General features: G+C 42.9%; 1 protein-coding gene across 1 annotated transcript in view; it reads right to left on the bottom strand.

Moving 5' to 3' along the window:
* Nucleotides 1–420: 420 nt before the first annotated feature.
* The window catches only part of RANBP3L (RAN binding protein 3 like), a 60,734-nt gene continuing 44,860 nt past the window's right edge, over nt 421–16,294 (bottom strand). The window contains exons 13-15 of the mRNA XM_060236448.1: nt 14,638–14,780; nt 13,020–13,194; nt 421–930 (exon numbers count right to left, since the gene is read on the bottom strand). Coding sequence (XP_060092431.1) covers nt 887–930; nt 13,020–13,194; nt 14,638–14,780 — 362 coding nt within the window. The 3' untranslated portion in view covers nt 421–886. The remainder of the gene's footprint in view (nt 931–13,019; nt 13,195–14,637; nt 14,781–16,294) is intronic.

The raw sequence follows: 16,294 nt of genomic DNA, 5'->3' as shown, positions 1-16,294 counted from the left end.
ATACCCTTCCCTTCATGTTATATTAATATCCAGGGTTGCAACAAATTTTACAAAGAAAAAAAGTACAATTTTAATGAAATGGTTTTTATATTTATAAATGCTTGGCTCCATCTAGATTAGACTGTTGTCTGCTCTAATAAAATGCTGCTTGGTAAGCAGAGAGAAAGACTATGGAATAGAACATGCATTACTGGGTTGCTGCTCAGTCTCCTCCCCTGCCTCCCAGATGTATAATATATTCACCTGCAAAGCTCTGTTTCTCCAGAGAGATTCTTATTATTTTCATTGATGATCTGCCTTTCTCACTGGGACGTTGTTTTTACTAGACGGGGGAGGGGGGATCCCCTACAATAGCCGTACCATACACAAAGCATTTAGGCATAGATATGAACCACTTACTATTAAGATTTCAAATGTTACAAAAATGTTCCGAATCACGTCCAAAGTGGATTTTACACAGATTTTCAGAAAGTGCCGTTGTATAGATAAATATTTAGAAATAACACATTAAATAATCCATACGGAAATGATGGGTTCCATCAATGTGATGGAAAAAGCTGGACTGGGATGATCTTTTTTTCCCTTTAAAATTGGTCTTAAAGTTGATTCATACCAAAATTTGAAACTTTAAAAAATGTACTTCTCAAAGAACTGGGACCATTCTCTGATATTATCCAAGCCAAGGAAAAGGAATGCTGTTTGGAATCCTTAAAGCGCATCTTCACATATAATATACTGCTTCTAATATCAATCAGGATAAGTTCATCTGGGCCTCCTTAATAACAAAGCAAATGCACAAAACTTCCTCAGGTCTGTGAGATCCATTAGGGATAGTTCAACAAGATGAGTTTCTGTCCTTATTGCTTGAGTTAGAGGTAGTACGTTGTCAGGAGCAAACCACAGACTGTCTGCGGATCCATTGAGAACGATCTGGAGAAGGAAGCAAAGCTGCTGGTTACTAGACATTATTCATACAGTTCAGCATCCATTAAATTACAGAATTCTACTTGTAAACAGGGGTGGGATTCTAGCAGGACCTCCTTTGCATATTAGGCCACACACCCCTGATGTAGCCAATCCTCCAAGAGTTTACAAAAAAGAGCCTTGTAAACTCTTGGAGGATTGGCTACATCAGGGTGTGTGGCAAAGGAGCTCCTGCTAGAATTCCATCCCTGCTTGTAAATAAAACAAATCATTAGCAATAGTACAGAAATTCAGATACAAAATGAACTAGGTATTCCAGCCTCCATGTGGGACCTGGGGGTTTCCTGGAATTACAGCTGATTTCCAGACTACAGTTGCCCTGGAGAAAATGGAAGCTCTAAGGCACTGTACCCCACTAAAGTCACTGCCCTCCCCAGGCTCCATCCCCAGATCTCCAGGAGTTTCCCAACCTTGATCTGGCAACCCTACTCCCCACCTGGCCACCCTAATGGAGATCATTACAAAAGTAGGGTGAAAAGATGGAAAAGTCAGAGGCTCTCTTCAGAATAAGAGCAAAACTACACACATCCCATTGGGATCACCTAACATTGCCTTAAAAAGCAACCATGGATGGCAATTTGGTTTGGGGCCAGAGCACTGAGATGAAAGGGAATGGGTACCTGTCTTTCATAGAAATGGGTACCTGTCTTTTTTCTCTGTCAGGGATAATAAGAGCTCAAGGTAGGTCTTCTAGGAAAACAGTGCAGGTTAAAAGTGTACTTAGTAAGTACACTTATTTAATAGACATTCACCCTGTGCTTTCAACTCAGTAGGCTCCGGATAAATTAATTTGAAAGTGGGCAAATTAAATCCCCCCTGCCTTTAATTTTAAGTCTCCCTCTGGACCAGGTGGGCAGATGAGAATCCAGCATGTTGGAAACAACATTACTTGGATTCTCCATAAAACTACAGGAACCAATTATGGCTCTTACAGACAAAACAGTATGGAATCAGCTTTCCTGGTCCTAAGGCCCTTTCAAACAGGACTTTTTTCAAGAACTTCTCAGCTCTTCTCCTTTATCAAAACTTGGGGAAACTTCAGTCTTCTCCCTAGTTTGTTTTTCTGTCTCCCAACTGTAACTCCCTCTTGCTTCCTGGTATTGGTGTTCAGAGGTTTATTGAACATGGAGGTTCCCTTTAGTCATCATGACTAGTAGCCACTTATAGACCTATCCTCCACGAATCCAGGACTTTTTTGAGCAGGAACGCAGGCTTGGTGTCAGGGGGTGTGGCCTAATATGCTAATGAATTCCTGCTGGGCTTTCTCCACAAAAAGCCCCACGTTGAACAATGGCGACATCAAAGGGTGTGGCCTAATCTGCAAATGAGTTCCTGCTGGGCTTTTTCTACCAAAAAAAGCCCTGCATGAATCTATCTAATCCTCATTTAAATCTAGTTATCTGTTGCCACCATTATGTCCTCCAGCAGCAAATTCCACATTTTGATTTCTCTCTGTGTAAAGGAGTATTTATTTTTGTCCATCCTGAATCTAATGCCCATCAGCTTCACTGGATATCTTCTAGTATTTGAGGAGAGGGAGAAAAGGTTCTGTTTCTCAACTTTCTCCACTGTGTGTTATTTTATAAACTTCTATTGTCCACCCCTTAGTCATCTGTTTTCTAAATCAATTTTTTAACATTGCTGACACTGAGGACTAGAAGACTCTGGTCTCCAAAGCCTCAGTTATAAAAATAGAAGTATTTATCTATAAGATTTTTAAAAATTTAAAGTCCCTAGTTTCTAAGTCTGGAGACGGGATATCATGAGAACTCCCAAGTTACAAACCTGCTCTTTCAACAGAAGAACAACTCCCTTCAGAACTGACTGACTCCTTAGTCCACGAGCACATCTGGATCAAATTCAAACTCCAGTTTACTGACACTCCTCCATCCCATTACCTTGTCTAAACAGTTGTTTAGGATCTCCCTAGATCTACCAGAAATGAATTAACAGGTGGGTTTTTAGTTAGGGAGGAAACTCCAACCTTGCAATTAAAGTCAGAGTACTTACAAAAACAATACTCAGAACAGTCTTCCTAACAATGTCCATTTATTGAAAAAAGCAGATATTTTTGGTGTAGAGTTGCTTGGCTGTGCTTGAAATGTTTATGCTTGATGAAACGGAATTCAGTTGCATCTTAGTCAAAGTAAACAAATAGCTGGTGTACACTAAAAACATCTGTACAAAATGAACTATGAATGCCATCACCATAAAATGAAGTGCAGGACTGTTGTTTGGTTTTAGCAAGGGTGTTTTGAAAACAAGCGCCTTGCTATTCTCCGTGGGAACTATTCATGATGGGAAAAATATTTTTATTCCAGTCGCATTGTTTAAATCCAGAAGCTGGTGTGTATGATTATGTTTGACTGATGTACCCTCTTTCAGCCTACTGTGCTGGCCTATGTGAGCTGGTCCCATGCTGGGCTAAAGGGTAGCTAGGACTAAATACCTTTGAATGAAACTTGCCGTGTTACTTTCAAAGGAACTTCAAAGGGCCTATGCAAATTTACATAGAGCACGCTCTCAAATAAGCAAGCATTCAATAAGCCTTTGCTGTAACATAGCTGGAATGTGGTCATAGGGTGCCAGCCAACCAGTTAATAATCCTGGTTTTGGGGGTGGAGTGATGGAGTTGCCAGTAAAGCACTTGGATCCATGCCACAGTAAAACTTATTTTAGAATGCTGTAATGTAAAGTACATCGGTCTTCCCACAAAATCAACTCAGAAACTCAAACTGCTCTAGAATGCTGCAGCTTGGCTATTAATGAGAGGTAGATGGAGCATGCATATTACTCCCATTCTGCTGACACTCCATTGGCTGCCCAACTGTTACTGTCTTTAAGGTATCCCAGGGCTGGCTTGGTGTCAGGCGGTGTGGCCTAATATGCAAATGAGTTCCTGCTGGGCTTCTTCTATACAAAAGCTCTGTGCAAAACACTGGTGATATCAGGGTGTGTGACCTAATATGCAAATAAATTCCTGCTGGGCTTTTTCTACAAAAAAAAGCCCTGGGCTTTCCCATACAAAACCCTTCATGGCCTCAGTCCCTCTTATTTGCAGGACTGCCTTTCTCCCTATGCTCTATCACAGTGGTCCCCAACCTTTTTGACACCAGGGACCGGTTCTGTGGAAGGCAATTTTTCCATGGACCAGAGGGGAGGATGGTTTTGGGATGATACAATTGTGCACTTTATTTTGGTGTGGTGGCTAAGTGTCTTATCTGGGAGAACTGGGTTTGATTCCCCACTCCTCCACTTGCAGTTGCTGGAATGGCCTTGGATCAGCCATAGCTCTTGCAGAGTTGCCCTTGAAAGGGGAGCTTCTGGGAGAGCTCTCTCAGCCTCACCCACCTCATAGGGTGTCTCTTGTGGATGAAGAAGAAAAAGGAGATTGTGAGCTGCTCTGAGATTCGGAGTAGAGGGCAGGATATAAATCCAATGTCGTCTTCATATTATTACTACATTGTAATATATAATAAAATAATTATAGAACTCACAGCCCAGTTGCTAACAGGTCACGGACCGGGACCGGTCCATGGCCCGGGGGTTGGGGACCCCTGTTCTTCCACAATAACTTTGCTCAAGTCAGAAAAGGCTTCTGCAGATACTAACCTGAAAATGGGCAAAATCAATAACTGCCTGTACAGGTGCTTTTTCTGTTCTGGTTCCCGCCTCATGGAATGACCTGCCCAAGGATATCAGGAAAGCTTTCGCTCTCCATGTTTTCTGCAAACTATGCACATAAACGTTTCAAGAGGGCTTCGGTGCACAGGTAGTAGGGTTGCACCGCACCATATGGTTTTACAAACTTGCTTGGATAAACAATTAAGGACTGTGGTCTGTCCTGGACCTGGTGTGTTCAGCTTATTGTTAGTAGGATCCTATTCATGTAATTTCTGTACTCCCTTAATGTGCCATGTAAATGCAGTTGAGTAATACAAAACGTGCCATCCAAGGTTGACAAACTGGCATATATGCATAGATAGTTGGATCATTAATGAAGTTAGGAAAGTCTGAATATCACCAAGGAAGATAATAATGTATTCTCAGGAACAGAGCAGTTCTTTGTACAAAGTTGAAACTCCTCAACGGGTTAAGTCTTCAAACTGGAACGGAATTTTGAAGAACAAAGCAAGGGGTAATTTTGAGCACCCAGTACACGTAGCTCACGTTGTCCATTCATCCCTGCCAATGTTTCAGAGGCCTTACTCATATTGTTGCCCTTTTTGAACATCTTTTAGACCAGCCGTAATCCTTCAACAGAGAACGTGCCAGAGGTTACTCTTGAATTCTCCATGACATGCGGAAGAGGCAGGCTGTTTCCTTAAAATTTAAAACTGAAAAGCAGTTTCCCTATTCAGCAATGTATTTGAAACATCAATGAAACCCACTAGCTGTTTGTGAACAAACAGACCAATCCCCCTGCATTTAGATCATAGCCTAGGAAACAAAACATAGCTACCGAGTTTTTATTCCAACTAATTTTAAGCATCCTCCCCCGTACTTTTTGTAAGGTAAAAGAAAAATGTAGCAGTCCACAAAAAACAAGCAAGCCAGAATTGTGGTCTTGAATATAAAGTGGTTTCAAGTAGATACAGAAAGCACATCATCAGAAAAAGTCTGCTAAATTCTGGTCAAGACACCATCTAGCACAGTTCCATAGGAAAAGGAGTCCCCTTAGTAAAAAGGTAAAGGTAGTCCCCTGTGCAAGCACCAGTCATTTCTGACTCTGGGGTGACATTGCATCATGACGTTTTCACGGCAGACTTTTTACAGGATGGTCTGCCATTGCCTTCCCCAGTCATCTACACTTTACCCCCAAGAAAGCTGGGTACTCATTTTACCGACCTTGGAAGGATGGAAGGCTGAGTCAACCTTGAGCCAACTACCTGAACCCAGCTTCTGCCGGGATCGAACTCAGGTCGTGAGCAGAACTTGGACTGCAGTACTGCAGCTTACCACTCAGGGCTCTATAGTCCCCTTAGTATGTTGTAACAAAAAATAACCAGGAGTTTTGTGGCACTTTAAAGACTCATCTATCTTCTAGAAGAAACTTTCATGGACTGAGGTCCACTTCATTACATGCATATGTGTGTGTATATAGTTGCCAGCTCCAGGTTGGGAAATTCCTTGAAATTTTGAGGGTGGAGTCTTAAGAGGGCAGGGTTTGGGGAAGAGAGGAACCTCAGTGGGGTATAATGCTATAGAGCCCACCTTCCAAAGCTGCCACTGTCTCCTGGGGAAACTGATCTCTTTCACCTAATAATATCAAGAGATCTCCAGCCACCATCTGGAGTTAGCGAAACGATAGGATCTTAGCGTACAGCTGTGTAAATAAAAAACCGCTAAGAGACACCATAAATTTTAAACAACCAATGTAATGTAGAGGTCAGTGGTGTTCTGACCAAGCTTGCACATAGAACTTCAAATAAACAACAGCATGTAGCGAAAAGATATTCACAGTTCAAAAACAGTCTTTCCAATCACAAAGGAGTAACAGTATTCCAGTATTTAGTTCACAGAACTAAAGGAAGTCCTTCCAAAGACGTCTGTTCTAGATATCAAGACGTTTCATCCGTCTTTCTTCAGTTTTGAGGCTTATTTTGAGGAACCCAATCTTTACAATACATTCATAGAAGATCAACAAGGTTCAGAACATGTCTGTTAGATTTCCGGGTTCTCCATCTGGAGGTTGGCAACTCTTTGTATGTGTGTGTGTGTGTGTGTGCACGCACATATATATACACACATATGGTTATGAAGAAACAAAAGTTCTAAAAAGCAGGGTGAAAAGGTCATGAAATACAACAGGTACGGGTGAGATAAAAAGGTAAAGGCAGGGTGAGATAGAATTATGTAAAATTCAAATTCACTCAAGAAAACGTCCACAGTTATTCGTAACAGCAGTAATTGGTGATGATTCAATTTCTCTAATTTTGTGAAGCTAATTAACAGCCATCATAGCTAAGGAATCCCAAGCCCTTGTTAAGCCAATAGCAGATACTGCCAAACTTCTTAATGAATTCTAATACACACCAGAGACCTTCCTTTGTATCTCTGGTGCTAGAACATACCAGTTTTGACCATCCTATCTGACTTTCCAGAGGAGGTGAATAAAAGGCTGAAATTTATTTCTGGAGTTAAAGGTAACATCTAATCTGAGTAAAGACTGCTGATGTGCAAGTTAAACAATCGTGTTGACAAGCAAAGGTCTCTGTCCCACGATTTGGAGAAAACATTCAAGGGTCATCAGGCAAAGATAACTGGCTTCACAGGCCCTGGGGGAAAACCTATGCTATAGCACAAGTGTTCACTTTAATGGGGTTTGCACAGAAGATCCTCTCAGTGCATGAATGTACAAAACAGTGTAGTGACATAAATCCTTCCATGTTGTTGGTTGGTATCCTATATAATTTTATCTCCATGTAAATTGCTGGACACCCCATCGGTCCTGGTCTGTTATCAAGAAACCTTGGTGAACCCTCTTGGCTTTTTAAACTTTATTTGTTCTGACTCAGACCACTTCATTCCACTTATCTTTCATGCCAGTTTAGCCTGCAGCTAAAGGCTGCTAGCCTTCAGGAGGGGCGCAGGGTGTAGATCTTCAGGTATTACAACTATTTCCAGACTACAGAGATCAGTCTGTTTTCAAGGCCCGGGGCCGGGAGGTGGGGGCAGGAAGAATGGCAGCTTTCCAGTGTGGACTCTATGCCACCACATCCCTGTTGAGCTGCTTCCTCTCCTCTACCATCCCTAGGCTCTGCCTCCAAATCCCCAGGAATTTTTCAGCCTGCAGTTGGCAACCTTACTTACCAGCAGGGCTTTTTTTAATAGCAAGAACTCCTTTGCATATTAGGCCACACGCCCCTGATGCAGCCAATCCTCCAAGAGCTTACAGTAGGCCCTGTAATAACAGCCCTGTAAGCTCTTGAATGATTGGCTACATCTGGGAGGTATGGTCTAATATGCAAAGGAGTTCCTGCTACAAAAAAAAAGCCCTGCTTTGCAGAGAGGTTCTGTGGAATGCTAGAGCAAGACTTCCTGGGCCACTTCCAGTTTAAACCAGAAAAGACATAGACTGATTTTGCACTAACCTTGCTCCGCGGCCGGCTTCCCCTTTTATCCGGAGCAGTTCCACACCACCATTTTTCGTCATGGCAACCCCCAATTTGATGCATGGCAATGTAAATGTTAACAAGAGAGTGAGGAAGGCAGTAATGGGATACAATCTCAAAAATGACAGAATGATCTCGGTCCGTATCCAAGGCAAACCATTCAGTATCACAGTAATCCAAGTCTATGCCCCAACCACTGATGCAGAAGAGGCTGAAATGGACCAGTTCTACAAGGATCTACAAAACCTTCTAGAATTAACACCAAAAAAAGATGTCCTCCTCATCATAGGGGACTGGAATACCAAAGTAGGAAGTCAAAAGGTAACCAAAACAACTGACAAGTTTGGTCTTTGAGAACAAAATGAAGCTGGGCAAAGGCTAATAGAGTTTTGTCAAGAGAATAAGCTGGTCATAGCGAACACCCTCTTTCAACAACATAAAAGGTGACTCTTCGTGTTGACATCACCTGATGGGCAACACAGAAATCAGATTGACTATATACTCTGCAGTCAAAGATGGAGAAGCTCCTTACAGTCAGCAAAAACAAGACCTGGAGCTGACTGAGGCTCAGATCATGAGCTACTCATTGCAAAATTCAGGCTTAAACTGAAGAAAACTGGGGAAGACATTAGGTCATTCAGGTATGACCTTGATCACATCCCTTATGAATATACAGTGGAGGTGAAGAATAGGTTTAAGGAACTAGAGTTGATAGACAGAGTGCCTGAAGAACTCTGGACGAAGGTTCATGACATTGTACAGAAGGCAGCAACCAGCACCATCCCAAAGAAAAAGAAATGCAAGAAAGCAAAGTGGCAGTCTGATGAGGCTCTACAAATAGCTGAGGAAAGAAGGAAAGCGAAAGGCAAAGGTGAAAAGGAAAGATTCACCCAACTGAATGCAGATTTCCAGAGAACAGCAAGGAGAGATAAGGAGACCTTGCTGAAGGAACAATGCAAAGCAATAGAAGAAAATAATAGAATGGGAAGGACAAGAGATCTCTTCAAGAAAATTGGAGAAATCTAGGGAACGTTTCGTGCAAAGATGGCCATGATAAAGGACAAAAACGGTAGGGACCTAACAAAAGCAGAAGAGATCAGGAAGGTGTCAAGAATACACAGAAGATTTATACAAGGATCTCAATGTACTTGACAACCATGACAGTGAAATCGCAGACCTTGAGCCAGACATTCTGGAGCGTGAAGTCAAATGGGCTTTAGAAAGCATTACTAACAACAAAGCGAGTAGAGATGACAGTATCCCAATTGAGCTTTTCAAAGTCCTAAAAGATTATGCTGTTAAAGTTATGCACACATTATGTCAACAAATCTGAAAAACACAACAGTGGCCAGGGGATTGGAAAAGATCAGTTTATATTCCAGTCCCAAAGAAGGGTAATGCCAAGGAATGTTCAAACTATCGCACCATTGCACTTATTTCCTGAGCCATTCGTGGGAAGGGCGGGATATAAATCTCAAATAAATAAATAAATAAATAAATTTCACATGCCAGCAAGGTCATGTTAAAGATCCTACAAGCTAGGCTTCAGCAGTATGTAGACTGGGAACTACCAGAAGTTCAAGCTGGGTTTTGGAGAGGTAGAGGAACTAGAGATCAAATTGCCAACATTTGATGGATTATGGAGAAAGCACAGGAGTATCAGAAAAATGTCTATTTCTGTTTCATTGACTACGCTAAAACCTTTGATTGTGTGGATCACAACAAACTGTGTCAAGTCCTTAAAGAGATGGGAGTACCAGACCACCTCACATGTCTCCTGAGAATCCTGCATAAGGGTCAAGAGGCAACTGTCAGAATGGGATATGGAACAACTGATTGGTTTAGAATAGGAAAATAGTTCAACAAGGATGCATATTGTCACCTTGCTTATTTAATTTATATGCAGAGTACATCATGCGGAATGCTGGCCTGGATGAAGCACAAGCCGGAATTAAGATTGCCGGGAAAAACACCAACAACCTTGGATATGCAAATAACACCACTCTAATGGCAGAAAGTGAGGAGGACCTAAAGAACCTCTTGTTGAGGGTGAAAGAGGAGAGCACAAAAGTAGGCTTGAAACTCAACATAAAAAAAAACTAAGAAGTAGTTATGGAAGTAGTGACAGACTTCACATTTCTGGGATCCAAGATCACTGCAGATGGTAACTGTAGCCATGAAATTAAAAGACGTTTGCTCCTTGGAAGGACAGCTATAGCAAACCTGGGCAGTATAATAAAAAGCAGAGACATCAGCCTGCCAACAAAAGTCCATATAGTCAAAGTGATGGTATTCCCAGTAGCAATGTATGGCTGTGAGAGCTGGACCATAAGGAAGGCCGAGCGCAGAAGAATAGATGCTTTTGAGCTGTGGTGCTGCAGAAGAATCTTGAGAGTCCCTCGGACTGCAAGATCAAATCAGTCAGTCCTAAGGGAAATCAACCCAGACTGTTCCCTGGAAAGTCAGATGCTGAAGGTGAAGCTCAAATACTTTGGCCACCAAATGAGAAGGGAGCACTCACTGGAGAAGATCCTGATGCTGGGAAAGACAGAAGGTGAAAGAAAAATCGGGTGGCAAAAGATGAGATGGCTGGACAGTGTTACTGATGTAACAATCACAAATTTAAGCAGACTTCGGAGGATGGTGGAAGACAGGAGGGCCTGAAGTGACTTTGTCCATGGGGTCGCAAAGAGTTGGACTCAACTGTGTGACTGAACAACAACAACAAATGTAAATCTGAAAAAAAACCTTGTGCAAAATCACTAAGCTTGCTCCGGAGAAAGAGGGAAGCCTGCCGCTCAGCAAGGTTAGTGCAAAATCAGTCATAGACGCACCAGTGTCCCACTGGATCTGGACTAGATGACCTAGACTAGAAGCTCTATGATTCTATGATCTGCAAATATAAGAGGATTTCATAAACTACATTGCTGCAGAGATGGAGACGCTGACAAGCAGGGCTTTTTTGAGCAGGAATGCACAGTTCCGGCCAGCTTGGTGTCAGGGAGTGTGGCCTAATATGCAAACAAGTTCCTGTGGGGCTTTTTCTACAAAAAAGCCCTGTGTGAAACATTGGTGATATAGGGGGTGTGGCCTAATATGCAAATGAGTTCCTGCTGGGCTTTTTCTACAAAAAAGCCCTGCTGATAAGTAATAAAATACCAATCTTCTAGGCATGGAGCAGGGGTCACGGGGAATTAAGAACTTAATTTCTGCCAAAAATAATTGTACTAGCCCTCACTTAGCAAGTCCATTTGCACTTGCAATCAGATTTGTATTACTGTAAAGACCAAATCACTTTCTGCTTGGAACAACAGTTGAACATATGAAGCTGCCTTATACTGAATCAGACCCTTGGTCCATCAAAGTTAGTATTGTCTTCTCAGACTGGCAGCGGCTCTCCAGGGTCTCAAGCTGTTGTTTTTCACACCTATTTGCCTGGACCCTTTTTTGGAGATGCCGAGGATTGAACCTGGAACCTTCTGCTTCCCAAGCAGATGCTCTACCACTGAGCCACTGTCCCTCCAGCAGCGGAAAGTGGATTTGGAACCTCCATTACACATTCAACTTTTCAGAAGCAGGCAGCTTCTGGAAGTCGGGTAGCTGCAATCTACAGTGCTTCCCCAGAGGGGGAAAAAGAAACTACACCTTAAAGACTATAACAAAATTTGTGGCAGGGTATGAGCTTTGGTGAGCCACTGCTTGCTTCTTCTGTCTGAAGGAGCAGTGACTCATGAAAGCTCATATCCTGCCACAAATTTCATTAGTCTTTAAGGTGTTCCTGGACTCCTGCTGTTTTCTACTGCTACAGACAGACCAACACAATATATAGGTAGACTTGAGTCCAGGAGTACCTTAGAAACCATCTAGATCTTCAGGGTATAAGCTTTCAAGAGTCAAAGCACCCTTCGCATATGTAGTATACTAGTCTATAGTGCCCTTACCTGGACAGTCCAGGCTACCCCTCTCTTGTTGGGTCAGGGTCAGCCCTGGTTAGTACTTGGGAGACCACCTAGGAAGTCCAAGGCCACTATGCAGAGGCAGGCAATGACCGAACCACCTATGTTCCTCTCTTGCTTTGGAAATCCTACAAGACATGACGGCACTATCCACCACAGTCTATGGTCCTGATCCCTTCGGCAAAGAGCCACTTCTGCAAGGTAGCAGACCCTCCACTTTATATTGGACAGGAGAGAACCTACACCACACTTATAGTTTTCTCCAGGCCTCGAATTCAGTGGGAGCTCACAGGAGCATTAAAGACATTAGTCTTTAACGTGCTACTGGACTCTTGCTTTTTTCCATGTATTATTTTTTTTTGCCGACAGTATTATTCTGCTGTCACTGCTATGCTTTTATAGAATACCGTTGAACATACCACGGCTAATACTTAGGCTTTGTTTCAGATTTCTGCAGTCCTCATCCTATTACATTGCTTGTTAGATGCCTCATCATATTGACTGCATGGGACTTCAGTCCATCAATCAAACCTTTAATAGCATAATAATACAATAAAACAGGAGTAAACAGTCCAAAAAACTAGATGCATGGGGCTTAACACTGCGTAATCCTCCTCGAGTTTCAGTGAGAAAGGAGGACTATAAATAATGTAAACAAAACAAAACAAAGAAATAAATATATGCATATACTGCAAAGGCGTCTTTAAGTTTCCATTGCTCTCTCATCCAGAGAAAACAGAGACACTAGGGATAATGCTACCCCCAGAATTTCTTACGGCCTAAGGAAATGGGGAGCGCATAACAATATGCTCGAGAGTACATCACAGCATTATAAATGTCTGAATGACAGACTAATTAACTCATCCAAAGCTCTGATTAGTTTTGCACTACAGTATTTCTATTATTTCGAGCGTACGGCTTGCGTAGACATTGCCTGATCATGCAGAAAGAAAGCTCAGCTTACCTGATTCATTATCCTTCATGTGAATTATTTTTTCAGTCTCTTCCTCATCGCTGTCACAGTTTGGTAGCTCCGGCTCCACCTGGCTTGCATCGCATCCCTGTTCAGCAAAGCTCCTGAGCGCCACCAGACGATGGTGGATTGCTGCATACAGAGAACCAATGTCTTTGGAACTTGCCTATGTAGGAGAGAGACACACAAATAGGTGGGCATAGGTCAATTAGAAACTGTTTTTACAGCTAATGAAAAAGACTTCAAAAGACTCCCACATTGAACAGTTATTTATTTATTGTAGTATATTTCCATTCCGCCCATTCCCCGTAGGGCTCAGGGCAGAGTACAACATATGATAAAACAAATACAATAAAAACATTTTATAAACAGACAGCTCAACAGCACTCAGAACATTTTCCATATCATCACATATTGCCCAGCCTGGCCGTCTCACATCATGATAAGATGTTATCCCATTGGGGTGGCAGATATTATTCCATTTTATAGCACAGGTGACAGTGCCGACAGGGGAGGCCAACCAGATCAAGAATAGACGCCCGCAGCCTCAACTAAAAGCCTGGCGGAACAGCTCCGTTATACAGGCCCTACGGAAGGCTAATAAGCCAGGTAGGGCCCGGATCTCTTAGGGAACTGATTACACCAGGTCGGGGCCAGGACTGAAAAAGCCCTGGCCCTAGTTGAGGCAAGGCAGGTGTCTCTTGGGCTGGGGACTGCCAACAGAACGTAACGACCTCCCGGGCATATATGGGAGGAGACAGTCCCGCAGGTATGTTGGTCCCAGGAAGCATAAGGCTTTAAATGTTAAAACTAAAACCTTGAAGCGGACCCGGTACTCAATGGGCAGCCAGTACAGACTGCAGAGAACCGGCCGAATGCCCACCCGTAGAGGTGGTGCAGTCAGCAGGCGAGCCGCCGCATTCTGCACCAGCTGCAGAATGCGTTATTGATTTATATGCTGTTGAATCAAAGACTTCTTGCCAAAATTGCCAGTACACATTCTTAATGGACAGAGCATGACTTCAGTAGTCATTCCCCCAAGCCCACATGAAATGTCATATATTTGGGGGCCAAAACAGTTTTTAAAAGTCTAAACAGAGTAGCACAAGGCAAGAGGAACAGAATGCCCATGTGCAGATACTCAGAGAAATAAGGAAGGTGTTGAGCCAAGGAAGGAATTCACTTATTCACCAGTGGGGGATTCTTGCAGGGAAAGATCATCATTGCAGAGGGTGGGAACTGCACACTCCCATATGCGATTCATAATGGATAGTTTTACCCAAAGAATGGAAAGGAGACTGCATCTTAAAAAATCAGGCTGTTCCATGCAGACTAGCGACACTTAAGATCGGGGCTTTTTTTTGTAGCAGGAGCTCCTTTGCATATTAGGCCACCCACACCCTCTGATGTAGCCAATCCTTCAAGAGCTTACAGAGCTCTTAGTGCAGGGCCTACTGTAAGGTCCAGGAGGATTGGCTACATCAGGGGGATGTGGCCTAATATGCGAAGGAGTTCCTGCTACAAAAAAAAGCCCTGTTTAAGATGAACCCTGGAACAAACCCCCTAATTTGGAGAGGGGGATTTAAGTCTTTTTATTCCTATGTCCCACCTGCATTAGAAACACATGCACAGAACGGTCCTCCAGATCAGTTGCTGTGATGCACAGACTCTTCCGGTTTGCCCTTCGTATGATCATTTGGGTCCACAGTTTAGCATTCAGGATGAGTCTCATACTTCCTTGATTCCGCATGACTACAGCCAAGGAAAAACTGAACATTAAAACAGGCAGTGAACTGAAATCTTCATTTAATGCAATGCTACCAAATCAAGGCTCCAGTCCTAATGATACATTCCTGGGAGTAACTCCCACTGAATAACATGGGGGCTCACCTGGAGTAGACCTGCTTAGTATTTCTCCTCAGGTTACTTCTATTATTTCTGTGTATCTTGGTTTTTAAAACCATAAAAAGTGTGGTGGGGGTTTACTCTCATCATCATATAGGAATATCAGATATCTCACAATATTTTGGAAGCAACTCAAAGCTGAACATTGCGGCATAATGAAATACAGTTTAGGAAAATAGAATCCATATTATTCAACGCTCACTCATCCAGTACTGGATTAAATATGTGGTAAATATGCTAATAAAGAGCTCCATGGCACAGAGTGGTAAGCTGCAGTATTGCAGTCCAAGCTCTGCTCACGACCTGAGTTCGATCCCGGCAGAAGCTGGGTTCAGGTAGCCGGCTCAAGGCTGACTCAGCCTTCTATCCTTCCAAGGTCAGTAAAATGAGTACCCAGCTTGCTGGCGGGAAAGTGTAGATGACTGGGGAAGGCAATGGCAAACCACCCTGTAAAAAAGTCTGCCGTGAAAACATCGTGATGCGACATCACCCCAGAGCAGGAAACGACTGGTGCTTGCACAGGGGACTACCGTTGCCCTTTTTAAATATGGTAATAAGCCCTGACTTGGATAGCCCAGGCTAAGCAGATCTCAGAAGCTAAGCAGGGTCAGTCATGGTCGGTATTTGGAAGGGAGACCACTAAGGAATACCAGATTGTGACATGGAGGCAGGCAATGGCAAACCATCTCATAAGAGAACATAAGAACATAAGGGAAGCCATGTTGGATCAGGCCAATGGCCCGTCCAGTTCAACACACTGGCCATAAAACCAGGAGCCATCAGGAGGTCCATCAATGGGGCCACGTCTCTTGCCTTGAAAACCCCATGGGGTTGCCATAAATCAGCTATAACTTGACGGCAAAAAAAAAAAAGGTAAACAACAGCAAATAATATTCCTAAACCATCTAAACTCATCAAATGTCCCTGTATGAACAATGTCTCCCATTAGCACTCCCTCTAATAGCAAAGGTTCTGCCCCCATTTTGATCACAATAGTTGCAAAACAAAGCCACCTATAAACGGGGTTAAGGCTCAGGGGTTCCTAAGATATTTTTTAAAAATGGCTTTGTAAATTAGCTGGAGGGGAAAAGAAGCCATGCAACCAGTCTGGTGTGGACTGAGGAGTCACAAGGAGGCATGGAACACTTTAAAAATGGCTTTGTAAATTAGCTGGAGGGGAAAAGAAGCCAGCAACCAGTCTGGTGTGGACTGAGGAGTCACAAGGAGGCATGGAACACTGAAAGCAGTTAAAGGAAGCAAAGGGTAAAGAAAGGCCATTTGCTTTCTCAAGCCCTTGAGAGTTTACAAAAGCTTTAAGGGGGACGATTTTGGCAGCTGAGGCATTTTATTGGTTTTCTTGT

This window comes from Heteronotia binoei, chromosome 4, assembly GCF_032191835.1.
Source record: "Heteronotia binoei isolate CCM8104 ecotype False Entrance Well chromosome 4, APGP_CSIRO_Hbin_v1, whole genome shotgun sequence".
NCBI classification, from domain to species: Eukaryota; Metazoa; Chordata; class Lepidosauria; order Squamata; family Gekkonidae; genus Heteronotia; species Heteronotia binoei.
Note: the sequence above shows the minus strand (reverse complement) of the source record. Positions and strands in the feature narration are given on the sequence as shown.